The sequence below is a fragment of the Mastigoproctus giganteus genome, chromosome 2, assembly GCF_048544385.1.
Source record: "Mastigoproctus giganteus isolate SK-2022 chromosome 2, ASM4854438v1, whole genome shotgun sequence".
NCBI classification, from domain to species: domain Eukaryota; kingdom Metazoa; phylum Arthropoda; class Arachnida; order Uropygi; family Thelyphonidae; genus Mastigoproctus; species Mastigoproctus giganteus.
Window position 1 is genome coordinate 74,502,506 of NC_143576.1, and position 26,678 is coordinate 74,529,183.

The following is a 26,678-nucleotide window of genomic DNA, read 5'->3' on the forward strand; positions in this document are numbered from 1 at the left end:
TCCTAAGCCATATAATGTTTATTGTCTTTTTGCTACTTTTATTATTCTGTTCATTCAGTGGCATCTTGGTATACCCAAGATTGATTCTGACCATCACAATTGATTCTTTAGTTGTGACAATCAGGATGAGTGTGAAAATATGTGAAAAAACAGCACGGAAAAAATTCAACGTGAAATAAACTACTGGGCGACAACAGGAAGTTGAGCTGCCAAGAACTGCAGTAGAAAGTAAATCTGAAGCATATGCAGGTACCAGTGTGAGTTAATTGTCACTGAAGAAGATCCATTTAAATCATGACTTGACAGAGCTACAAACATGGTCACTCCCCCCCCCCCGCTTCTTTTCCCATGAAATTGTTGGAGAGGCTCTGCTGTTCAAAACTGTATGTTCTGTTTGTTCATAATCAGTTAAAATGAAAATAAACCCCATCCGATAATCAGGTGTTGTATAACACAATTTATCTCCTCTGCTCATGCAATGAATTAGTCATCTCTGATTATCATTTTTGGCAAGTTTATGTAGCACTCTAATCTTGTACAGAACATTTCAAATCCAGTTGAAGCAGAATGGTGAGATATTAAAAATTCATGAGCTGCTTTTCTTGTTGAGTTTCCTGGGTTACTCTGCTCTGCAGAGAGTGGAGTAACCCAGGCTTTCTTCAGTATTTTCTGCGTTACTCTGCTCTCTGATCTGCAGAGAGCAGAGTAACCCAGAAAATACTGAAGCTCTGCAAGTTGCAGAGCTTCAATATTTTCTTGAGTCTGAATACTGCTTTATGAAGATGTTTTCACTCCTTTACACAGTTTTCCTCTTCAGACTGCTGGGATAAAAAAAAAATGTGTTCCTTGAACACATTTTTTTTTTTGAATGGGGTTTAAAATAGGACTGAAATCTGTGATGGGAACAGCAATTCACGAGCATGTAAACTTCCGTGACTTATTGCTGCCCTCTTTTGAATTTTCTGGGAACTATTAGAACTACCACAAGCTTTAAATGAAATTCATCTGACTTACTTTTTAATTTTGTTCATATTTTTGTGCCATCCTGGTATATGCAAGATCACATATCCAGTAGATAGATACAGAGTCAGTGTGGGTACAAAGTAAAGACTGAGAAAACAAATATGTGAGTATGAATATATTACCCATAAACTGGAGATGTGCAAATGTAACCCCAATTCACAAAGGAGGATCAAAGGCTGACACAAGTAATTATAGACCTGTTAGTTTAACTTCTGTTCCAGGTAAATTAATGGAGGCACTGGTTAAAGAAGCACTGCAGGATCATCTAGACAAGAATTTAGTTATAGCTCAGACACAGCATGGTTTTGTTAAGGGCAGGTCTTGCCTGACCAATTTGATTGGATACTATGATGTAGTGACAAAAGAACTGGATGCAGGGAATAACTTTGATATTATATATTTGGATCTTAGAAAGGCTTTTGATACTGTTGCACATGGAAGACTGCTGCACAAATTGGAGCAGTGTGGCATTGGAGGCAAATTGCTGCTATGGATAAGGGGATGGTTGAGTGGCAGAAGACAGAGAGTGGTAATCAATGGACACTGCTCAACGTGGACTAATGTTATTAGTGGAGTTCCTCAGGGTTCAGTGTTGGGTCCGTTGTTGTTTTCGGTGTTTATGAATGATATTGATGATGGGATATCAAGTTTAATGTCCAAGTTTGCAGATGATACAAAGGTTGGCAGGGTTGTTAAGGACACCACTGACGCTATGCTGCTGCAACAGGATCTGGAAAGGTTGAACAGATGGGCTGAGAGGTGGCAAATGAAGTTTAACATTGACAAATGTAAAGTACTACATATGGGAAACAGTAACCCCAGAGCAACGTATCAACTCTGCGGTACTACACTGACAGTGGTGGAGAATGAAAAGGACCTGGGGGTAATTGTGCAGGCAGATATGAAGTTCTCTGAGCAGTGCAGACGAGCTGCAAGAGTAGCTCATGGTGTCTTGTCAATGATATATAGGAATTTTTCTAGCAGGGATAAGGAGGTGATTATTCCCTTGTATAAGGCAATGGTTAGGCCACATCTTGAGTACTGTATACAGGTCTGGAGGCCTCATTTCAAGAAGGATGTAGAGCTGCTGGAACGGGTACAGAGAAGGGCAACAAGATTAGTGAATGGAACAAAGGGTTGCTCTTACGAAGAAAGGCTTAAGTTTTGCAAATTACAGAGTCTGGAGACTAGGCACCGGCGAGGTGATCTGATAGAGGTGTATAAGGCTTGGAATGGTTTGAGCATGCTCAATGCCAATGGGAGTCTTCATCTTGCTCAGAATAATCAGCTCAGAGGGCATAAATTCAAATTGAGGAAGGACGGATGTCGGATAGATGTGCGGAAATTTGCCTTTGGCCAGCGGGTGGTTGGTTGGTGGAACCGACTTCCATCACTTGTTGTTGAAGTTGATAGCCTAAACAAATTTAAGGCTCAACTGGACAGGTGTATTTCGAGCAAACGGAGGGGTGAAATGGGAGTGGTGTGTTTTTTTTTTTTTTTTTTTGGCTGATGCTGAATAAGCTTGCTTTCTTGCATCATATGCCTCTACTAATGCTAATGCTAATATTACAGACCAGATGACTGCAATGAGCATAATGTCTTATTAAGGGAGGTGGGTTTAATTTGACAGAGACTGATTCGAATAGTGGGTTGTTACTCACCTAAAAGCAGAAAATATCTGGATTTTCTTTATGATTTCTTTTTATCATGCTAGGGATTCAAAAGGAAAAAATATTCTTAACCTAATTGTTGTTTGAGAATTGTTCAGCTCAATGCACAACATGCTAAGAGTATGGCTGCTCAATTAAATTATGAAATGGAGAAGCAAGATATCGACACTGCTTTGATTCAAGAACCCTATGAGTTGTTAGGAATGTACGAGGATATCCTGGTAGCTATCATATTTTATTACATGGTGAACATCCAAAAGCAGATATAATCAGGGCTGTACTTATGAACAGGCATATAAGGTGCTAGCATCGGGCCTCACCATAGAGGGGGGGCTCACATCATCTGCTGTAATCTCAAATTTTTAAAGCAAATTTTTTTTTACCACCCTGATTTAAACTAGGACCCACTTGTACCTACCATGTAAACAGAAACAGTTTAAATTTACTGAAAGTGTGGATGACTCATTTCTGCAAAAGAACAGATTAATTTCAAGTATAAAGGGCCGACCGGGCCAGCCGGGTGGGTAAAGTGCCTGCCTGCAACCCAAAGTGGGTTCGATTCAAGCCTTGGGCTTGGATCAAAGTACTGCAAAAACCTTGGGAGGTGCATTATGGCCACAGAAACCTATGCGTCAACAACTACCAAAAAAAAAAATAAATAAAAAAAATAAAGGAATATCACTCTCTCCTAATTTTCAAATAGGGTGTAACAGTAGAACACAGGTTGACCACAACATATTATCCATGTTGAGAATATGCCTTAATCTTTTCCACTGGCTATGAATACAAAAAAGCAGTTGACCAGTGCAACTTTTCCATTGGCTATGAACACAAAAAAGCAGTTGACCAGTGCAACTTCTTGGTACAGTAAGTGGGAGTCGGTTATAAATGTGTTACGGACACCACTAAATTGTGGAATGTCTTTTTAGTTCTTAATTCGAGCATATGCGTACCCAGGTCTCCCAAAATCCGTTCGTTATGTTTTATTTGTTTTATGGAAATTATTTTAATTGGACCACCCATAGATTTCAGAATCTATATAAGCTGAGATCTGAAACCTGTGAAATTTAGTTTAATTTAGCAGTTAATAATGCAGCAAAAATATGAATCTCGAGCATCTAAATGAAAGGGGCAACGAGAAAAAAAAGAAAGATAAAATTCGAAAACAAAAAAATGCTCTATTGCCTTTTTTGCATGTAGCAAAAAATAAAAAAGAAGAAAATAAAAGTATAGGAACAGGAGAAGAAGAAGTAAAGACCAAAGAAGAGACTGAGATGCAGTGTAAAGAAAATATAAGAACAATAGGTAATGATCATTTGTTTGCTTGATTTTTGGTTTTATGGCGCACAAGCAACTAAGGCCATGCTGTGCCAATAGGTAATGAACAGTTAACTAGTGGTAGTGTAATTAGTGACAATGAAAATTTTAAAGAAAGTTTAAATGAACCATCAAGTGATATTGTGTATCCAATGGATATCCAGAGTGGCCCGTGGAAATTAATTAATGTTTTAGAGAACATTTTTAAATAAATGCACCAAAAAATTAGGGAGAAACTGAAAATTGAAAAACAATGTATAAGGACGGTGACAAACTTTATTATAGAAATATTCATGAAACTGATTTTTATTGTACAAAATTGAACAGAATAAAGGAAAAATGTGAGCGGCTGATATTTTACAATACCAGCAAATTCATCTACTGTTTCGTGTGCAAATTATTTTCAAATTCAAATTATATATTTAACTGGTTTTAATGACAGGAAAAATACTTCTAGGTCTTTATGTGAGCACAAAAATTCATCAGATCACATTAATGCTATGTGTTTATTTTAAGAGACATTCAATTTTGTATTATATTGACATGGAACTAATGAAACAAATTCAATCTGAAGAAAATTATTGGTGAAATATTTTAAAAAGAATTATTGCTATTGTTCAGCTTTTCAGTAAACTTGGTTTAGGATTTAGGGGTAGTAACGACAAAATTTACATAGAACTTAGTGGTAATTACTTAAGTTGCCTAGAATATTTGAGTAAATTTGATAATTTTTTAAGAAATCGCATAGAGATGTATGCTAATTGTGGACCTGACAAAACCAATTACCTTTCACATAAAACCTGTGATGAATTTATAGAATTTATGACAAAAAAAGTTGAAAAGGTGATGGTTTCTAAAATTTGGGAAGCAAAATATATTTCTGTTATTGTTGATTCAACTCCTGACATTAGTCATGTTGATCAATTAGTGTTTATTATAAGATACATGTCACAAAATGGTATCACCAAAGAACGATTTTTAGGCTTCCTTCCTATAGAACATCACAATGCTGAATATACAGAAAAAACTATTTTAAAAAGATTAGGAGATTTATCAATTGATATTACAAACTGCAGAGGACAAAGGCCGGCCGGGCTAGCCGGGTGGGTAAAGTGCCTGCCTGGCAACCCAAAGGTCACGGGTTCGATTCCCGCCTAGGGCTTGGTTCAAACTACTGCAAAAACCTTGGGAGGTGCATTATGGCCACAGAAGCCTATGCGCCAACAACTACCAAAAAAAAAAAAAAACAGAGGACAAAGTTACAACAATTCTTCAAATATGGCAGGAAATTATTCAGGAGTCCAAGCCAGTTTGAAGCAACATAGTTCTACTGCATTTTATGTACTGTGTACTAGTCACTCTCTAAATTTAATTGGAACTAATGCAGCTGAATCTTGTTCTACGCTATCGCTTTATTTCCATTTTATATACAAAATTTATATAATTTTTTTTTCTGCTTCCCCAAGAAGATGGAATGTCTTAAATCAATATTTAGGAAGAAATTCACTAACACTGAAAGATTTAAATGATACAAGATGGTCTTCTAGGGTTGATGCTGTCCCAGATCTTCAAAATGATTATAAATTAATAAAAGAAGCCTTAATTAATTTATCAACAAGTGAATGTGAAAGAACAATAGCACATCTAGAATGTACTAAATTAATAAAAAAATTGTTCAGTATGAAACTAAATTACTTACTGTCCTCTGAGATGAAATATTAAATAGATTAAATAAAACAAGTAAATTGTTACAAGATCCTGCAATAAATTTACTGCACAGTTCTGATCTTTTGAAATCATTAAATGGATGTATTTTGCATATTAGAAATGATTTTAATAATATTGAAAGAGAAGAGAAAGAAAAAAATGATTAACTGACGAATGGCAACACAAAGATAAAAAAAAGTCGAATTAAAAAAAGAAAAACTATGTGTGAGATGAAACGAGAGATAATGAAGTAATTTTAGAAGGGAAAGAAATGTTTATTATCAACACATTCAATGTTGTTTGTGAAAGATTAATTGCTGAAATAAATAGACAAACAGAAGTATACACCAATATTTTAGATGTTTTTAAAATATTTATAAATCTTGATTTAGATGAAACTGAATTCAACACTAATATCAATAAATTAATAAGTATATATAAAAATGACATTGTCTCGGAAAAGTTTAAAGATGAAGTTATCCAATTTTTACTGTTTATTAAAGGAGAAAATATTGGAACAATATGAATGATATGTATAATATCATTAATAATGGACTAAGATCTACATTTCCCAATGTTGAAACAATATTAAAAATATTTTTAACAATGCCGATTAGTAGCACAAGTGGGGAACAATCATTTTCTCTTCTCAAACGAGTAAAAAACTATTTGAGGAATAGTTTAATTCAAGATAAAATGAGCAATTTGTCATTATTATTTATTAAATCTGAACTAGTAAATATCATTATGATGATGTAATAGATATTTTTGCCAAGGTAAAGCCAAGAAAAAAAAAAAAAAATTACGGAAATAAATTGTATGAACTCATAATTTAGTTATTGCATTGCTATTTTATAATGTTCCTGGTATTATTTACTGCTAACAAACAAGATGTGCATGTTTTTATAATATTTTTGTAACACAATTTTTGTAACAAAATTAGTAATTACAACAATTTTTCGTACTTATTTGTGTATTATACTTTATTGTCGTTGGGCTTCCCCATAGCTGAGTACTGATGCTCACGCCTTCGGTGCAGGTGGCCTGGGTTTGATTCCGGTGAGGACCCAAATTTATGGTGTTCACCCGGATTATGATGTGAAATGAGGAGCTACTTGTGAAAGGGCAGCGGACGCTAGTCACGAAAGCCAGAAACACAGTGAGGGAAATCAATTCGCTGAACATATGATGATCCGCCAAAGCTGTACAGCTGGTCATCATACCCTCACTAGCTTGTTGCAACACAGAGTTTAGTTCAGAATTGTTCTTTGTATTTTGCAGCACTGTAATGTTTGTGTTTAAACAGATAGGTAAAAATCACAATTTTAAGCAGTAAAAATAATTGTTTTTTTTCTGATTATATTTATATATGCAAGATTTTTTTTTTTTTTTTGGACTCTGGTATTTTTAAAGGGAGCCCCTGCAAGAGCTTAGTGCCTCAGGTCCTGAGAGGTGTAGTACGGTCCTGGCTATAATCATGAGGAAGAATGATTTGGTTGCTACAAAAGTAACAAGTTTATCCAATGAACATGTGGTGTCTCGTGTGCTAAACTTTATGAGATCATAGGTAAATTTGGCAGTGTTGATCTTGTTTCGGTATATAGAGCCATTTATTAGACATTTAGAGAGAATTTGTGAATTAGCATTAGCATTAGCATTAGCATTAGTAGAGGCATTTGATGCAAGAAAGCAAGCTTATGCAGCATCAGCCAAAAAAAAAAAAAAAATTGCTGATATCATGCCATATTGTAGTGGCTATGGATTCAAATTATAATTCTACTCTATGGGGCAGTGAGGAGACTGATAATAGAGGAGAACTGCTTCAGGATTTCCTCTCTGCTTCATGTTTAGAGGTTGTGAATGAGCAGGGACAATTGCCCACATATTCTACTATACATGGACAATCATACATAGATGTGACGTTATATATACTCTATTTTGAATAAAATGTATAATTGGAGAGTAATGGAACATTTTACAACCAGTGACCACAAGAGAATGGTATTCTCTTCGAATTACAATTTGAGGAAAATGAACGAGTTAAGAAACTGGAAAGGATTTTCTATACAATCTTTTTGGCTAGATTCGATTTGACCTTCACCACACAAATGAATGGAGTAAATTGGGATGTTTTAACACCGGTAGAATATGTTGAGAAGTTGCAGGAGATAATATATCTTGCTTCCAAAAATAGAATGAGAAAATGGGAGCAAAGAAATAGACTGGTTTTTTAGTGGAATGGAGATCTTAATTGTAAAAGGATACAATTACGAAATGTTAGGAGGCTCCAAAATTATAGATGTGTAAATGATAAGAAATGTCAAACTTGTACTTTGATGAATATATAAATCTATGAAAATGTTATGTTAGGGCTTTAGTTAAAGCCAAACAGACCTCCTGGAAAAGGTATGTTGATGAAAGAGGATCAAGAGACCCTTGGGATTGATATCTAAGCTTATTACTGAAAATTATTATTTTAAGGATGTTAATTGTACGGTTGTTACTAGGAATATTATAACTCTAAACTGGGAAGAGTCTGTGAACATGATCCTGGATTATCAGAACAACAATTAGAAATAGTCTAAGGCAACAAAATGTATAGAGCAGATAAACAAGAACAAATATTTACTTTAGAATAAGTTTCTAATGCTGTGGCACAGCACTGGATGGCTGATCGCTGGGCTTAGATTTGATTGAAGTTAAGGTTTTTAAGAGAGCATACCAAATAAAATAAGACCTGACTTGTTTATGAATGTTTATAATAGATGTCTAGAGCAGGGTGTCTTCCCTCAGGCAGAGACAGTTGCTGATTTGTGATTAACTGTGAAGAGTCCTGAAAAGTTACTGAGTGAGCCAGGTTCATATTGTCCTATTGCTCTTTTACTGGTAATGGCAAAGACATATGAGATACTGTGTATCAATCTCTCATATATCTTTGATGATTAAATATAACTTAAAGGAAATGTCCTCTGGTAACCAATATGGTTACCAAAAAGGATATTCCACAGAGGATACCATTTACCAAATGGTAAAACATGAGGGTAATACGTCCTATCTGTATTTATCGGCTTTCACAGAGCATGATCTGGTGGGAGGGCACTATGTCGATAATTAGAGAGGGTAGAATGTCTGATAATTTATATTCTGTGTTTAAACAATATTTTAGTCAAAGAAGAGCAAGTGTTAGAATGAGCTATAGTGAAATATGTAGGCCCAAGAAAGTTATTCTGGGAAGATGTCTCCAAGAAGTTATTATGAGAGGATGTCCACAAGGCTTGGTGGTTGGCCTCCATGCCTGGAGTATAGGTATGGATGAGTTTTTATATTAACAGTATGCGGGAATCAATACTACAGCGTATGCTGATGACTTATTAGTTCTGGTATATGGAGATGCAAGATCATAAACTGAAAATCATGAGGCTGAAGTGATTTAATAGATTTGGCAAATATATACAAGCTAAAGATTTCAAAAATGAAAAGTGTTCAGATGTTATTAAAAGGATGTTTGAACTTAAATGGAAGTCCTCTTGTACATTTGCAAGGAATTTCTCTTAGATATCAGTCAGCTGTGAAGTACTTGAGTGTGTGCATAAGAGAGTGAATGAACTTTACTGAGCATGCCAAGTATTTGAAAAATAAGATGCGAACTTTGTATGCCAAGTTAAGAGAGTTATTAGGATTGATTGGAATATAAAGGGAAGAGTGCTCAATATGTTGTATAACTGTCTTTTTGTCCCCATCATTTTCTCTGCTTCTATGGCTTGGCTGCATAAAATTACTAATTCTGTAGTTAAAAAATATCTGTTTCAGACACAAAGATTTGCTCTCCTGTGCACTACCAGAGCATGTCATGCAGTCTGAACTGAGGCTCTTCGGGTCATAGCAGGAAGACTTCCTGTGGACTTATTGTTTTTTAACAGCAGTGATGTATTGAACAAGAAGGAATATAAGAAAGACGATCCTAAATGCTTCTTCATGTCCAGAAGTTGATAAGGAGATTTGAAGAATGAAAAGAAAAGGGTAGATCTGAAGAATGGGAAGAAAAGAATCCTTGAAGAATTAATGGATGTATGGCAACAGAGATGGCATATGTTTTTACCAGATTTAAATATATTAAATGTTAAAATAAAACAATGGCAGAAGTTTAGTATAAAAGTGGCCTTTCTTATTACAGGACACAGACTTGCAAGTAGACTTTATCAGTTGGGACTGATTGAGAACAGATTATGTACATGTGGACTGGAGGAAACATTTGAGCATATTATGTTTCAGTGTGTGAATTTCGTTGATTTGAGGAATTGGAAAGATCTTTGGTGCAACTGAAATGTAGTAGTCTTTGGATCATGTTCTTAGATAAAAGATTATTCAATTAAATAATTTTGTGGTTTCAGTATTTAATAGGAGGAAGCAGTTAAGACTAGATAGTGGAACCCACCTCCCAGTGGCAGGGACAGTAACTTGATCCGTTAGGATAAGCAAGAGGTTATGTTGTACTGATCAGGGTTAAGTGGTTTGCACTCCTCTTTTCAGTTGTAGTTATGGATTTTTTATAATTTAAAAATTTAGCTTTATTCACAACTAAAGAAGTACAGTTAAAACCATAACCACATATAAGCTACAGCTTGGAAAGTGGGTTGGTAGGAGTCTTAAATGAAATAAATGTCTGTCTGCACATAATAACTCGATTCCAAGTAAATGGATTTTTATAGAATTTTATATTTGGATCTTTTAGAAATTTTGTTGAGCTCTGACCAATAGAAATCTGGAAATTATTATTTCTTTGTCAATCCATCCACATGTAATAACTCTACTCTCAGTGGATGGATTTTCACGAAATTTTATATTTGGCTCTCAGAATGATTTGTCAGGTCTTTCTAAATCTCTAAAATTGGCCAAATAGAAATCCAGCAGTTGCTGTTTTATTTATTTATTTATTTTTTTACATATCACGCAGGTTATCCATATACCATATATTGTAGCTGGAGCAGCACTGGATTGTTTATTGCTTATTTGCCAATTGTTTATTGCTGTGCACAGACTGGAAGAATGAATGGGCAACATGGCAGATAAGCAGAACAAAATGCTCTTGGTTTGTGCATAAAAGTTATTGTTTATTTGATCTTTTATTTTATTTTATTTTTATAATAAAACATGAATTATTAATATTTGCTAACATTCCCTAAATAGAATGGCCTGTGTACATTAACTAACTTGTTATTTTCACAAATGGGAGATTACAATGGTCTCAGGCATCTTCTAAATTCTTTTTAATAGGAGTAAACAGAAATTTTAACAAATAAAAATGCCATTTAGCATTTTTATAATTCTGGAATCTACTAAGCTTCTTTTTTTTTTCTTTCTTTTTTTACCAACAAAAAGAAGAATATATTTATTCTGCAACCATTCTTTTTAATGATTCCTCATTTATATACTCACTCCACTTCCCATTAATAAAGATGTGCAGTTTGTAATGTATGCCTTTTCTACAGATATTTTCATGCCACTTCTGAATTAGCATTTCTAATTCTGTCTTTCTTCCATATAAAAAGAAATATATTTTCTCTTTATACTTTAGGATAACCACATGATCAGAGGAGTTCACAAGACAGAGAATATAAGAAACAATGCAGTAATTAGCAGTCATGCAAGTTTGAACCAAGGTCACTCAAAATGTGTGTACTTATGCACCCTGGCACTTCATCACTTAGGTATGGAGGCAATATCCCAAATACATATTCAAGTAGTCAATACCCAATCACAATTCAACACCAAACTCTTTTAAACTAACTTTTCTACTTCCCCATTTATCCCTTCTACTTGTGTTCTTTGGAACAACCATCCTTTATATGTATTTTCTGAAAATTACACTTTATAAAAATTCAAGTACAATGTCAATTTCTATCTTCTTAAACTTCATAATCCACAGATGGTACTAAGATATAGTATAGTTTGTGATTACCTGTCATGCCTTTGGGGTCATTATATGTATATATAAAACTTCTCCATTTGTATTTTCTGACAAGTTAAATATAATATCAATATTTATTTTATTTTTTCTTGTGAACCCACAACCAATCACTGCTTTAGAATATGTCAGGTTTTAAATAACCTTCATGTTTGGGGTCACCATAAAAAAAAAAAAAAAAAAAAAAGTGGCTCATCAGTGGAAATACTGAAGTGGAGAAATTCAAAAATAGCAAAGGTTCTTACTGTTTGTAGGTATGAGGGCTGACATCTTATGTTCTTACTTAAGATACTGTCAGTTCAGTGAGTGGGTATGGAGAGGAAAATATGTCATGCTTAGCATCCCTTCAGCTGCTGAAATATGAGGTTCCATGAAGTGAATCTCATCTGCTAACATTCACATATTGAGAAAAGAAGTTTGAGCTGAATTTGACACTGGCTATGAACAAAAAGTGAAAGCTAAAATTAAGTATGATATCAAATTTCATCAATATCTGAATAAATCTTATCTTCAAAGATATCATATATTAAATTACTATTAACATTATGTATTGCTCACTGTAATCGAGACATTAAATAAATATCAGTTTAACCATACATACATACATACAGACTGATCCTGCATCGCACAGGGGACAGCAGAGTTAACAGTTTATGCAAAAGATATATTGAGATTGCATACTGTACAATAAACATACAAAAAGAGACAAAATCAGATACACAACTGAGAAAAATAGTGAGGAAGATAAAACTTAAGTGAAGAATGGGATGCTAGGAAAGTAGAATTGTTCTAATCTAATCTCTAACTTTTGCATCATCAAGAAATTGGGATAGGTCTATATTAGAGGCATTAATAAGGCAAATTGAAGGATAGAGGAAAAAAAATCTATCAAGTGAGTGTAATCTGTTTTCAAGGGTAAACTACAAAAGCTGTTAATCAGAGGTTTGATCTGTATTATTTGAGTAATGGCACACATAAAAGATATCCTGACTTTGTATGCTGAAAAGTGCATTTGAGATTGGTTCACATAAGAAAATAGTATTCCACAGAGAGTAAGTTTTATAGATTAAAGAGGGCAGTATAAACCCAAATTTCGAATCCATATGGTATAGAAGAGAAAAGATAAATAGAGATATATTTTATCAGAATGCACTTTTCAAAAGCCTGGGTGAGGGTGTTGATGGAGAAGCCACATTTTTTTAAAAGAGAAATTTTTAGACTTTGGATTTGTGATCTAAATAATGGTTTTGCATAAAATTGGATGCCAAGGTCGGTCCCTAAGATGCTGACTTTCTTCAACTGATGTCCATCAAGCAATACAGCAAGGTGAGAGAAAAATACTTTTTTGTAATAAAACAAATATATATATTTATTATAGTCATATGGGTTGATTTCATAGGATTAATATGAAAGCCGGAGAAAGGTGGTTTTTTAACAAATTGAAGATAATTACTTAGATTTGCTTCATCTGAAGATCAACAGATTGCCCAGATTTTAAAATCACCAGTGTACAAAATCAGTGAAAAGTTCAGCATGAGGGGTGGGGTGGGGGGGGGGATTAGAGAATAAAAGGGCAGATGTTCTTCCTTGAGAGATTCCAGTAGAAATGGTTCTTTCCTTAATTCTGTCATATAATAAGTACTCAGTTAAAGGGGGAAGCATCAGTGAAGAAAAGAATATCACCAAGTAAAAGTCAATAAGAGAAAAATATATAATTAAGAACACTGAAAGCAGAGGCGAGGTTAATATCGACAAGACAGAGTTTAGTCTGAGAGTTCAGAATGTGAAAGGTCAGAGAAAGGAGTAGTAAACATTGTGAAAGTTTCTTCAACAAGGAGGAAGAAATTGCATTGGTGCTCCAATCTATCAGGAACAGTGAATTACTAATTTTAGGAACCGGAATGACATTATACTAAAGCCCAGGAAGAAGGAAAATATCTTTCAGAAAGATATTTATTAAGCAAGTATGTCAGGAAATTTAGGATATTTATGCTTGAAAACTTAATAAAAAAGTTGGGTATAGGGTCTGCCTGTATGATGTTAGAAATGGACAGACTGTTAATCTCTTTTTTGAGAGATTCAAGGTTAAAACTAAAAGAAACTAAAGGAAAGTCTTGAAAATGGTTGTAGACAGTAGGTCACATTATATGGGCACTATGTTGAAATATGGGCAGTAATTGCCCATTTCATGTGGCACCTTTATGGTTATATATACTGTCAAATTCACAATGTAAATTCTGTTAACTATGAATGCACACATTCCACCCATATGAATGCTCCAACTGACCTGTCTCTTTCCACAAAAGTCCATTATGAAAGAGGGTGATGATGAGACCTTCATTACAGAATTTAATAAAGACCTCTAGACAGCATTATCAATCAAATGTTTTTTTTTAAAGAATAAAAATGTCACTAAAAATAATAATACCACAATTAAAGCCTTAAGAAAAGGTTTTAAATATTCCAAATATTTCAAATGAAAATATTAAATTACATACCGATATGTCATCAAGGAACTTTATCATCCGGTTTTTGTTTTTTAGAATAAAAGGATTAATGACTTCCATCCATGGCTCCTAATATAAAAACAGTTACATAAAGAAAATACATTTATTTATAATGTGTTTTCATATTTTAGATTTTTTTTTTTTTTTTTTTGTTGCCAACCAAAATTCCCTCCCCTCCATGAAATTAATTTTCAAAATTAAATTAAGTCTGAAAATTGCTTTATAAAAATTTTTTTATAATACATTATGATAAAACTGCTAATAAGGGAATCACATTAGCTAAGACAAGATTTAACATTATTTACAGCATCACTCATAATAACTACAATAAAATACATCAATCTGATAAATGAAAGAATATTTAATAAAATAAAAAAAATGAAGTACACTGATAAAATAATAAAGTTAAAAGTGATAACATTACAGAGTTAAGGGCAACACACTTGTGGAATTAAAAGCAACAAAATATAAACACTGCAACACATCAATGCCTTCAAAGGCAACCACCTCCTTTGTGAATAGTAAATTTTACAGTTACAGTATAACCTTAAAAAAACACAGCAGGCACAGTCAGTATCCACTACTAGAGAATCAAGGGAATTTTCCACACACACACACACACACACACACACACACACACACACACACACACACACACACACACACACACACACACACACACACACACACACAGACAGACAGACCAGAAATAAGTACCATACCTATTTAGCATCTTTATGGGGATATCTATTGTGACTGAGCACTTTTTGGAGAAATTTGGTGATTTTCCTCATAAAAAGCACTGCAGATTTCTCATAGTCAGCCATCTCTGATGCTCTAAGGCAGCATTTCCCAAACTTCTTTAGTAACAGAACACTTTTCATCTCACAACATATTCATGAAACACTTTTCATCTCACAACATATTCACGGAACACTTTTCATCTCACAACTTATTCACGGAACACTTTTCATCTTGCAACATATTCATGGAACACTTACGAAACACAAGTTTGGAGAGAGACAAAGAAGTGTTGCTAATATTTTATTACATATGGTGCACTGTGCATTAGGAGCATTTTATTTCCAACACATGTAAAGCCGAAATTCAAATAACTCATTATACTTTCGTTTTTTCTTTATTAGTTGGTTCCTGGTTTTTCACTTCGGATTTCTGGGGAACATATGGCTGCGATTGTTCATTCTCCCTTTGAAGTATGACAATGTTGTGCTCGTTTTCATCAACCACAGTCGCACTACTAGAAGTACTTTGCTTCTCATTTAAAAGTTCCTTATTTCAACCACCAATCCATGATCACATATTTTAATAATAATATTTAAAAATACTAATAATTATCAAAAAAAATTTATTATACAAGGAAGTAGTAGTGGTGGCATGTGATGCACGAAAGCATGTGTATGAGCTTATGCAGCATCAGCCAAAAAAAAAAAAAAAAAACATCACACCATTCCCTCCAAATGCCTATCCAGTTCCTCCTTAAATTTATTCAACCTATCAACTTCCACAACGACAAATGGAAGTTTGTTCCAGCAATTAACCACCTGCTGGCTAAAGGCAAATTTCCGCACATCTATTCTACATCTTTCTTTTCTTAATTTGAATTTATGGCCCCTTAGGTTCGTAATCTGAACAAGTGGAAGGATCCCATCAGAATTCAGTGTGCTCAACCCATTCAAGGCCTTATACACCTCAATCAAATCACCGTGCAGGTGCCTAGTCTCCAGCCACTGCAATCCTCTTACCACTTGGTAAGAGGATCCCTTCATTCCCCCTCACCAATCTTGTTGCCCTTCTCTGTACACGGTCAAGTAAATCTACATCCTTCCTAAAATGAGGCCTCCAGACCTGTACACTGTTCTCAAGGTGTGGCCTGACCATTGCTTTATACAGAGGGATAATCACCTTCTTTTCTCTGCTAGTAAAATTCCTATATATCATTGACAAAACCCCATGATCTGCCCTGGCAGCCTGTCTGCATTGCTCAGAAAACTTCATATCTGCCTGCACAATTACTCCCAGGTCTTTTTCATTTTCTACCACCATAAGTGTAGTACCACACAGTTGGTACGTTTTTCTGGGGTTACTGCTACTCATATACAGTACTTTGCATTTGTCAAGGTTAAACTTCAGTTGCCACTTCTTAGCCCATCTGCCCAAATTATCTAGATCCTGTTGCAGTAGCACACTGCCAGTACTGTCATTAACAACTCTGCCAACTTTTGTATCATCTGCAAACTTCAACATTAAGCCTGATATATCTTCATCAATATCATTGATAAATATACAAAACAACAGTGGACCCAACACCGAACCCAGTGGGACTCCACTAATAACATTAGTCCACGAAGAGCAGCACCCATTGATTACCACCCTCTGTCTTCTCCCACTTAACCATCCTTTTATCCATTGTAGCAACTTACCCTTAATACCATTCTGCTCCAATTTGTAGAATAGTCTTCCATGCGCAACAGTGTCAAAAGCTTTCCTGAAATCCAAATATATGATATCAAAATTATTTTTTGCATCCAGTTCCTTTGTAACCACATCATAATATCCTATCAAATTTGTCAGACAAGACTTTCCCTTAACAAACCCATGCTGTGTCTGAATTATTGCTGCAGTCTTGTCTAGATGATCCTGCAATGCATCTTTAACCAGTGACTCCATTATTTTACCCGGAACAGAAGTTAAACTTACTGGTCTGTAATTATTCGTGTCACCCTTCGATCCCCCTTTGTGAATTGGGGATACATTTGCACATCTCCAGTCTGTGGGAACCTCCCCTGAGGCCAAGGACGCTCTCATAATTATGGCTAAGGGTTTGCTTAGTTGCTTTGCCGCCTCCTTTAATATAACTGGATAGATCCCATCCACCCCAGGTGATTTTCTTATGTTTAACTTCAACAATTTCTCCTCCACTATGCTCTCAGTTATTACAAAATCATTAAGTATCCTGCTACAATTTGATAACCTTCTGCCATTTTCAAACCTTAATAATTCCTCATGTGTTAATGTAGATGCAAAATACTCATTCAGTTTGTTTGCTATCTGAGCAGGATCATCAACAGTCGAACCATTGATGTCAAGTGGACCAATCAGATTCACCCCCTTCCTTTTAGAGTTTATATAAGTAAAGAAATCCTTGCTGTTTTTCTTAGCATCTTTTGCCAAGTATTTCTCGTAATCTGCCTTCGCCTGCCTAACCTCCTTTGTGACCTGATTACAGACTAGCTTGTATCTGCCATAGGCTTCTGAGTCGCTTGATAATTTATATGCATCCCATGCATTTTTCTTTTCTGTTACGAGTCTCATTAGTTCATTAGATAACCATTTAGACCTAAACCTTGAACAATATTTCTTAATAGGTATGAAACTTTTAGTAGCATCCACGATTAATTCCTCGAATGCTTCCCACTTAGAATTTACTGTTGGTAACATTGTCAGTTTATCCCACTGTACAGAATTTAAAACCTTTCTGAGACCACTGTACTCACCTTTACGGAAGCAAAAACCCTTTCCTTTACCCCTGATGGTAATTATATCTTTAAGTAAATCCCACATCAGTACACTGTGATCACTGCCACCTAGTGGTTCCTTTATCTGCAAATTCTTAATACACGAATGATCACTGCTGATAACCAGATCAAGAGTATTAATCTCTCTGGTTGCCTCTCGAACATGCTGCTGCAGAAAACAATCATCCAATAAATCCACAAAAGTCTGACTAGTGTGTGAGTGACCAACCCACAAGTTCCAGTCAATATCTGGGAAGTTAAAATCCCCCATTATAAGACATTCTCATTTACTGGCCCACTCTATTTCTCTGTATAATTGTTCATTGTACTCATTCGAGTCATTAAGCCTATAACACACTCCTACTCTTATTTTTGCTTTCTCAGTGCTTATATCACACCAAACTGACTCAACAGTGCACTGTTCATTTATATCAACTGGGTGCACTTCTTTTGATTTTATATTTTTCTTAATTAACAGCATAACATCTCCTCCCTTTCTATCCTGTCTATCCTTTCTGTAGACATTGTACTCCCCAAATTCCAGTTCTGCATTTCTTATATCTGTGTGACACCACGTCGCTGCTATCCCAACAATATCCGCCTTTGATGTCTTGATCAACACTTCAAATTCATCAAATTTATTTACTATACTTCTAACATTGGTATACATGCAAGCATACATGCTCCTATTGCTATTCCTAGTTACCCCAACACATGCCATATACCCACCTAAGTGTTTAGTTATGATATCAGTTCGCTTCCTCCTCTCCTTCAACCCATGTACTCCAGGCTAAATCAAATCTAGACACCATATTGCTACTGTTTCGAGGTGTCATTACCTCTACGCATACTTCTCTATGCAAAGCCCGCCAAAATAAAGTGTTCCGTGGTGTATTTGATTAATAGTCTATGCCAGTATATTAATAACCGAAAAAAAAAATTATGTTAAATATAATAATGACACAAAAGTGGTGTAAGCTACAAATATGCAAAATTTATTTATTTATTATTATTTTTTTAATTATCAATTACGATTTTTTGCAGAACACTAGTGTTTCGCGGAACACAGTTTTAGAAACACTACTCTAAGGATCACAAGGGAAGCATGTTAGAGCATTAGAGGACATTAATCAGCTGATGCTGATTAATGTGAATCGAAAAAAAAAAAAAAAAAAAAAAATCAAATTTCTTCAAGCAAGAAATATGCTTGCCATTGTTCATTCAGCAAGGCTATTGGCCGAATGAACAATGAACTTTGGTAATACACACACACAACACCAGAGAGAGAGAGAGAGAGAGAGAGAGAGATGGTGGATCTGTATTCATTCCATGTTTGAGATCCTTCAAATGGACAGGTTCATCCACATTACTGGGCCATTCTGGTCTGTCTCTGTGCACATGTAGAAGAAAAGTCCCAGGTTCCTTCAATAATATGTACTGAGCTATCATCCTGCCATGTTGTTTAAGGACATATTATCATTGTAAATTTCACTATTGAAAAAGGTCTTTGTGTGTTTCAGTGCTTATTTCATCACTTTTAACTCTAATTTTTGTCACTTAATTTTTTAATTATATCAGTGTACTGTATTTTATTTTATATTATTTTAGCTATGCAGTTTTATACTATATTTGGTATTATATATTTCATTAAATATTCTATCATTTATCAAGTTGATGTACTTTATTACAGTTATTATGAGCAATTACTTTCCCAACTCTTGAGGACTCTGAAGACCTACATACAAAAATGATAATTTTCTGTTTTTCAATATTTGAAAAATTTGCTAATAGAAGAAGGGATCAATATCCTATGGGACTTTATGGAAAAACTGTCACAGCAGCAGAGGATACCCGATGAGTGGAGGGAAAGTATACTTGTGCAAATCTATAAAGGAAAGGATGATGTGCAGGAATGTGGACACTACAGGGGAATAAAGTTAATGTCTCATTCGATGAAGATCTGGGAAAGAATTGTGGAAGGAAGGAAGGAAGGAAGGATAAGGCAGGAGATGGAAATAGGAGAGGAACAGTTTGGTTTCATGCCAGGAAGAGAAACAACAGATACGGTCTTTGCTTTAAGGCAGGTGATGGAAAGATAAAGGGAGCTGCAAGTAGAGTTGCACATCGTATTCATAGACCTGGAAAAAGCATATGATAGAGTGCCCAGACAAGAGGTATGGAGATGCATGGGGAGAAGGGTGCATCAGAAAAGTATGTAAGGCTTGTGAAGGAAATGTACGAGGGAGCGGTGACTCAGGTTAAAAGTAGCGTAGGTATGACTAAGGGGTTCTCTGTAGCAGTTGGACTGCACTAGGGATCAGCTCTTAGCCCATATCTGTTTGATCTGGTAATGGATGTGTTGGTGAGAGTAGTGAAGAGTAGAGCACCATGGAGTATGCTGTTCGTGGATGATATCGTACTGTGCGAACCACCCCAAGGAAAGGTAGAAAAGAAATTGGAAGAATGGAGGAAAGCGTTGGAAGGGAGAGGCATGAAGATAAGTAGAACAAAGACAGAATATATGGTATTGAATGGAGAAGATGAGAGTTCTGTAAAACTGCAGGAGGAAAAGCTACCATCAGTTTCAAAATTTAAGTATCTGGGATTGAACGTTGAGAGGGATGGAGGATTGAGTGCAGAAATACAGCACAGAGTGCAATGTGGATGGTTGAACTGGAGAAAGATGAGTGGGGTGCTATGTGATAAGAAAGTAAATTGTAGAATGAAGAGAAGAGTGTATAAAACTGTTGTTAGATCCGCACTGATGTACAGTGCTGAGATATGGGCGATTACAAGGGCCCAGGAGAAGAAGATGGAAGTGGCGGAGATGAGGATGCTAAGATGGATGTGTGGTATGACGAGGAAGGATAGGATAAGAAATGACTACATCAGAGGTACGGTTAAGGTGGGCCTCTGAGTAAAAAACATGCAGGAATCTAGGTTGAGGTGGCTTGTACATGCGGAACGGAGAAGTGAAGAGTATGTGGGGAAGAGGTGTGAAAAGTTGGAGGTGATAGGGAAGAGGGGGAGACCTAAGCTGAGATGGAAGGACAAGGTGGCAGAGGATTTAAAAGAGAGAGGATGGAGGAGAGAAGAAGCCCAGGATAGGGAGGAAAAGAATTAAGGACAGAAATGCCGACCCCATATAAACGTGGGAAGAAGGCGAAGATAAAGAAGAAGAAGAAGAAGAAGAAAAATTTGCTAATAGCAAATTTTTACTGATATTATGTTCAAACTGTTTTTTGCATTAGAGTTATAATGAATTTCTACATATCTAATGAAGGGACTGAAAAAAAAGTTTCTACTTATTTAAAAAATCAATTATTTAAGTAAATCATCAATATTTAGACTCATTTATATAATTTAATAGCATGGTAGTTATTCCTACATCATAAGATAGGTACCTTTCCTAAACTATCAGATCCCATTAGTTTAACATCTTGATGTCTTATTACCAAAGTATAAACAAGAAATATAAAAATGAAATGTAAATCACCTTTAATTTAAAATTCATTTTAATTAATGAATAAACAAATTTGTGTGATGATGGAAAAAACAGACTATGTTATTAAAAATACTAGGGGAGGGGGAGAAATAAGAGAAAAGGTAGTATTTACAGATTACATTTTAATATGGTGCAGATGTACTGTCATTCCGTAACCTAGCACACAAAACACAACTGTTTTGGAATTTCCATCAACTTATGATCTGTGAATGTAAAATTTTAAAAGTACAAAAAGACACAGGTATAAAATTCTGTTTTTTTTTTTCTTATTTTTCAATGTATTCACCCTGAAGTTCAATAGACTTAATGTATTTAGTCTGCAAAGCGTTTACTTGTTCAAAATAATTCTTTAGATTGGGCATCAGACTTCGGGTGCCTCCGTAGCCAGGTGGGAAGATCATCATCATCAGCCATTTTCAATCCACTTTCCAGTTCCTTCTGTTTTGAGCACTGGCCATCCATTTACTACCCACAAACTCATGAATTTCATCTATCCATCTCCGCCTTTGTCTTCCAGATTATAGATGATAAATTATTATTTATAATTAATGAATATAGAAGATAGAAGATAAATTATTATCTTCTATCTTCTATCTAATTATTAAGGTTATAGAAGATAAATTATTATTTATAATTAATGAATGTTATGCTATATTAGTGACTTTTTATACAAAAAAAAAAAAAAAAACTTGCTAGTAATTTTTCATGCCCAAACTTGTGTTAAAAGGTTTTTAGATAAAATGAAATGAGCTTTTTTTCTACTTTTCATTCCTTTTTTAGAGTGAGCTTTTTTTCCACTTTTCATTCCTTTTTTAGACATCAGAACTATTCTTAATTTCATTTTACTGATGGTAAATTAGTTGGTTGATGATGGTTAATTAGTTGAACTTGTCTCATGTATATGGCTGGTTGGTTGGTTGGCTGGTAAGCTGCTTGCTTTGTGGGGGGGGGGTTAATCATGCATCGTTGACCTTGGTAATAACACATCAGATCATCATCATCATCATCAGCCATTTTCAATCCACTGCAGGATGAAGGCCTCTCCAGCAACTTTCCAGTTCCTTCTGTTTTGAGCACTGGCCATCCATTTACTACTCAAAAACTCATGAATTTCATCTATCCATCTCCGCCTTTGTCTTCCAGGTTTTCTTCTAGCTCCTCTTGGGTACCATTCTGTTATTTTCTTAGTCCATCTGTCATCATGTCTTCGAGCTATGTGTCCTGCCTAAGACCATTTTAGTTCTTTAGTTTTGATAAGAATGTCCTTTACTTGATTTTGCTGCCTAATCCATGTGTTTCTCTTCTTATCTAACAGTCCGATTCCCAATATAATTCGTTCCATTCTTCGCTGTGTAGTTCTTAGCTTCTCTTCCATTCTTTTGGTGAGTGGTCAAGTTTCACTTCCATAAGTCATGGTGGGGAGTATACATTGATTCATTATTTTACGTTTCAGACAAACTGGGATATTGCTCTTCAGTATGTGACTATATTTCCTGAATGCTAATCATCCAAAATTTATTCTTCTCTTGACTTCCAGCCATTTATCATTATTACAGCTAATAACTTGTCCCAGATAAGTATATGACTCCACCTTTTCAATTACTGCTCCTTCAATCATTATTTCCCTTTCTGTGGCATACTTGTTCATCATTACGTTTGTTTTAGCCATATTCATCTTTAGTCCAAAATCCTTACTAACTGTGCATAACTGATTAAGATTTTCCTCTTATTCTTTGGGATCGTGGCTTATGACCACAATGTCATCTGCAAATCGTAAATGGTTTAGGTACTCTCCGTTCACATTGACTCCTTTCTGCGACCAGTCTAATCTTCTGAAAGCTTCCTCAAGGGCAGCAGTAAACAGCTTCGGAGATATTGTGTCTCCTTGTCGAACTCCTTTCTCGATTTTAAATTTGCTACTGTCTTTGTCTAGTCTAATAAAGGATGTAGCACTCTCATATATTTTCTTCAAAATTATAATATATGGAGTATCTATGCCTTGTCTTTGCAGTGCCCGAAACATTGCCTTATGCTATATGGAGTCAAATGCCTTTTCATAATCCACAAATGCCAGGCATAATGGTGTTTTATATTCATTTGCTTTCTCCATTAGCTGTGATATTACGTGAAGGTGATCCATAGTTGAGAATCCTGTCCTAAAGCCAGCTTGCTCTTTCGGTTGATTCTCATCACGTATTCTTTCTAATCTGTTAGTAAGTTAGTAATCTACACTTTATTGTGAACAACTTCACAATAAAGTGTAGATGTGGGATAACAAGCTAATTGGTCTATAATTTCCAATTTCTGATTTATCTCCTTTCTTATGCAGCAAAACTATGATTGCATTATTCCACTGCATAGGCATCACACCTTTTCTAATGCACTTTGTGAAGAGCCTTGCCAGTGTTTGTGTTATGTCTCTTCCTCCCAATTTTAACAACTCTACAGTAACTTCATCTTCCCCCGGGGCTTTCCGATTCTTCATTTTCTTCAATGCATGTTCTACCTCATCAGGAAGAATATTGGGTATGTTGTATGTGTTGCTACTTTGCAATCCATCTTCCCCACTGCTGGTATCATTCCCTCGCTCCTTGTATAATTCTCTATAGTAGTCTTCTGCTATTTGAATTATGCCTTCTGTGCTGTTTATAAGTACATCATTGCTATTCTTCAGTTTCAGTATCATTTGTCTTTCTGTATTACTGCTCATGGCTGCTGATTTAAATCCTTTGTTTTCCCTTAATGTTTGTTCTACTTTTCTTGTGTTAAATCTTCTTATGTCCTCTCTGAGTCTCTTTCTAATGGCTTTGCATAACTCAGTATACTCAATTTTCTCCCTGTCAGATTTGTCGTCTTTGGTTCATCATGACAAGTGTTTCTTGACTAATTTTTTCTTCTTTGGATTTCTGTTTCCCTATAGGTTTCTTGGGCTTTATCACTTTCAGAAAGTTGCAATATTTCTCGTCGATATCTTGGTCCTGAGCAGTCTGCAGAAGCTCAAACTTGTTCTTAAGTTCCAGTACATACTGCTTTTTCTCCTCCTCTGTTATTTCAAAGACCTTTGTATTATTTACTCGAGTCAGTTTTTTCCTTTCCTTTCCTACATCTATATCAAGTGTACACCTTACCATTCTGTGATCACTTCCAACATTTACCTTATTCAGGACGGTAACATCATTCACAATATATCTTCTGTTAGTGAGGATGAAGTCGATTTCATTAGTTGTTAATCCATTTGGACTCTTCCATGTCCACTTTCTGTTCACCCTTTTCTTGAAAAAAGTGTTCATTACTGACAGTCCTTGAGATTCTGCAAATTCCACAAGTCTTTCACCTCTTTTATTTCTTTCACCAATTCCAAAATTTCCTATAGTTCCTCTTTCTGCGCTGTTTTGCCTTTTTCCAACCTTAGCATTGAAGTCCCCCATAATAATAGTGTAGTGGGTTTTCTGCTCATCTAGAAGACTCTCAATTTCAGTGTACATTTCTTCAACCTCTTCATCATCATGGCTCGATGTTGGTGCATAAATCATTATAATCTTTAGCTTGTACCTCTTAGAAATCTTGAGTATTAGTCCTGACACCCTTGGTGATGTACTTTTGAATTCCAAAATGTTGTTTTTAAAATCTTTATGGACCAGAAACCCAACTCCACCTTCACTCCTTTCACTGTTTCCATTGGTGTACAGCAGATTTCCACTTGATAAACTTATAAGTGATTCATTTCTTCTTCTTGTTTCAGCCAAACCGATGATATTCCAATTCACATTTTCTAATTCCTTTTCCAGCTCTAATATCCTGTCTTCACCGATGAGTGATCGTACGTTATAACAGGCCAAGTTCAATTTCCATGCATGGCAGCCTGGTCGTACCCAGAGATTCTTAGCACCCTCTGCTTCCACTCTGATCCTCTCGCTGCCGTAAGAGGGAGAGTGAAAGCTGCTGGGGACTGAGGGCCATTTGTATTGTTGTGCTCTCATTGCTGGAGGGTTTGGTCTTTTCCTCTTCACGCTGACCAGGCGTCTTGAAGAGAACCACTCTACACGTTCGTTGCCACCTAAGTGACGTAACAGGGCTTACCATCGAGAAGGTGTGCATGAGTGGATTTTAGGGAGGCAGGCCAACCGGACATCTCCTAAATCTTCTGTAATAGAGAGATATTGGATCCATCAGTGTTTTAGGCTGAGTGTCTGATAACACACAGGATACCTGTTCCCCTCTAAGGTGGGAAGATATGTTATTAAAAATACTAGAGGGGGAAGAAATAAGAGAAAAGGTAGTATTTATAGATTACATTTTAATATGGTGCAGATGTACTGTCATTCCGTAACCTAGCACACAAAACACAACTGTTTTGGAATTTCCATCAACTTATGATCTGTGAATGTAAAATTTTAAAAGTACAAAAAGACACAGGTATAAAATTCTGTGTTTTTTTTTTCTTATTTTTCAATGTATTCACCCTGAAGTTCAATAGACTTAATGTATTTAGTCTGCAAAGCGTTTACTTGTTCAAAATAATTCTTTAGATTGGGCATCAGACTTCGGGTTCCTCCGTAGCCAGGTGGGAAGGAGCAGCAGTGCGTAGCACAAGCTTCTTGATTAGACTGGGGTTCGAGCCCGTCACCACCAAATACGAAGGATGCGGAAAGGTCAGGGAATGACCACCGCATATCCCGGAGCAATATGGCCTTAGTTGCTAATGCTCCTAAATAACAACAACAGCAGCATCAGACCAGGCTTCCACAACTGCTTTTAGCTCTTCGTTATCTTTAAACTCAGTTCCACAAAGTTGAGACAAAGTTTCTGAAAAATAATAGTCACAGACCAGGTCTGGCTCTATGGGAAGGAAGATAATTTTTCAAATTCACATTCAGAAATTCCTAAAGCATGAAACAGAGGTTACCGTGTGTAACCTCTGTTTCATGCATGGATGCATTTTCATGGCAAAGCAAAACCTGATGACCCAACTTTCTTTGTCTTGAAGCTGCAGCTTTTAATTTTGGCATAAGGCTGGTATAATATTCTCCTGTTACTACAGTTTTAGGTGCAAGGTACTCATTAACAACAATCCTTTTGTGTTCCACAAAACTGAGGTCAACACTGTTCCAGCTGATGGTTGGTGTCAAACTTCTTGCTAGGTTGAAGATCTCTTGTGCTTCTATTGCATCCCTTCTAATTTGCTTTCAGATCATAAAAATACAACCAAGTTTCATTACCAGTCACCAAACGGGATAAAAATCTATCTGGATTAGCAAGAATTTATTGTAAATTCTCCTTTGATAATTAGACCTCTGCTAATAACATTAGTCCAAGAAGAGCAGTTCTCATTGATAACTACTCTTTGTCTTCTTCAACTCAACCATCCCTTTATCAATAGCAGCAACTTATTGTTAATGGCACACTGCTCCAATTTATATAGCAGTCTTTTATGTGCATATGCGACTG

The 26,678-nt window shown here is 35.5% G+C and overlaps 1 protein-coding gene across 2 annotated transcripts in view; it reads right to left on the reverse strand.

Annotated features, from left to right (window-relative positions):
- vap (RAS p21 protein activator vap) overlaps positions 1-26,678 on the reverse strand; it is a 723,705-nt gene that overhangs the window by 141,131 nt on the left and 555,896 nt on the right. The window contains exons 22-23 of one of the 2 annotated variants that reach the window (XR_016546661.1): positions 14,181-14,258; positions 11,928-12,120 (exon numbers count right to left, since the gene is read on the reverse strand). Coding sequence is in view for 1 of the 2 variants with exons in the window: in XM_090368525.1 (XP_090224651.1) it covers positions 14,181-14,258 (78 nt within the window). In the remaining variant the exon portion in view is untranslated. The remainder of the gene's footprint in view (positions 1-11,927; positions 12,121-14,180; positions 14,259-26,678) is intronic. The other variant, XM_090368525.1, reaches the window with a different exon arrangement.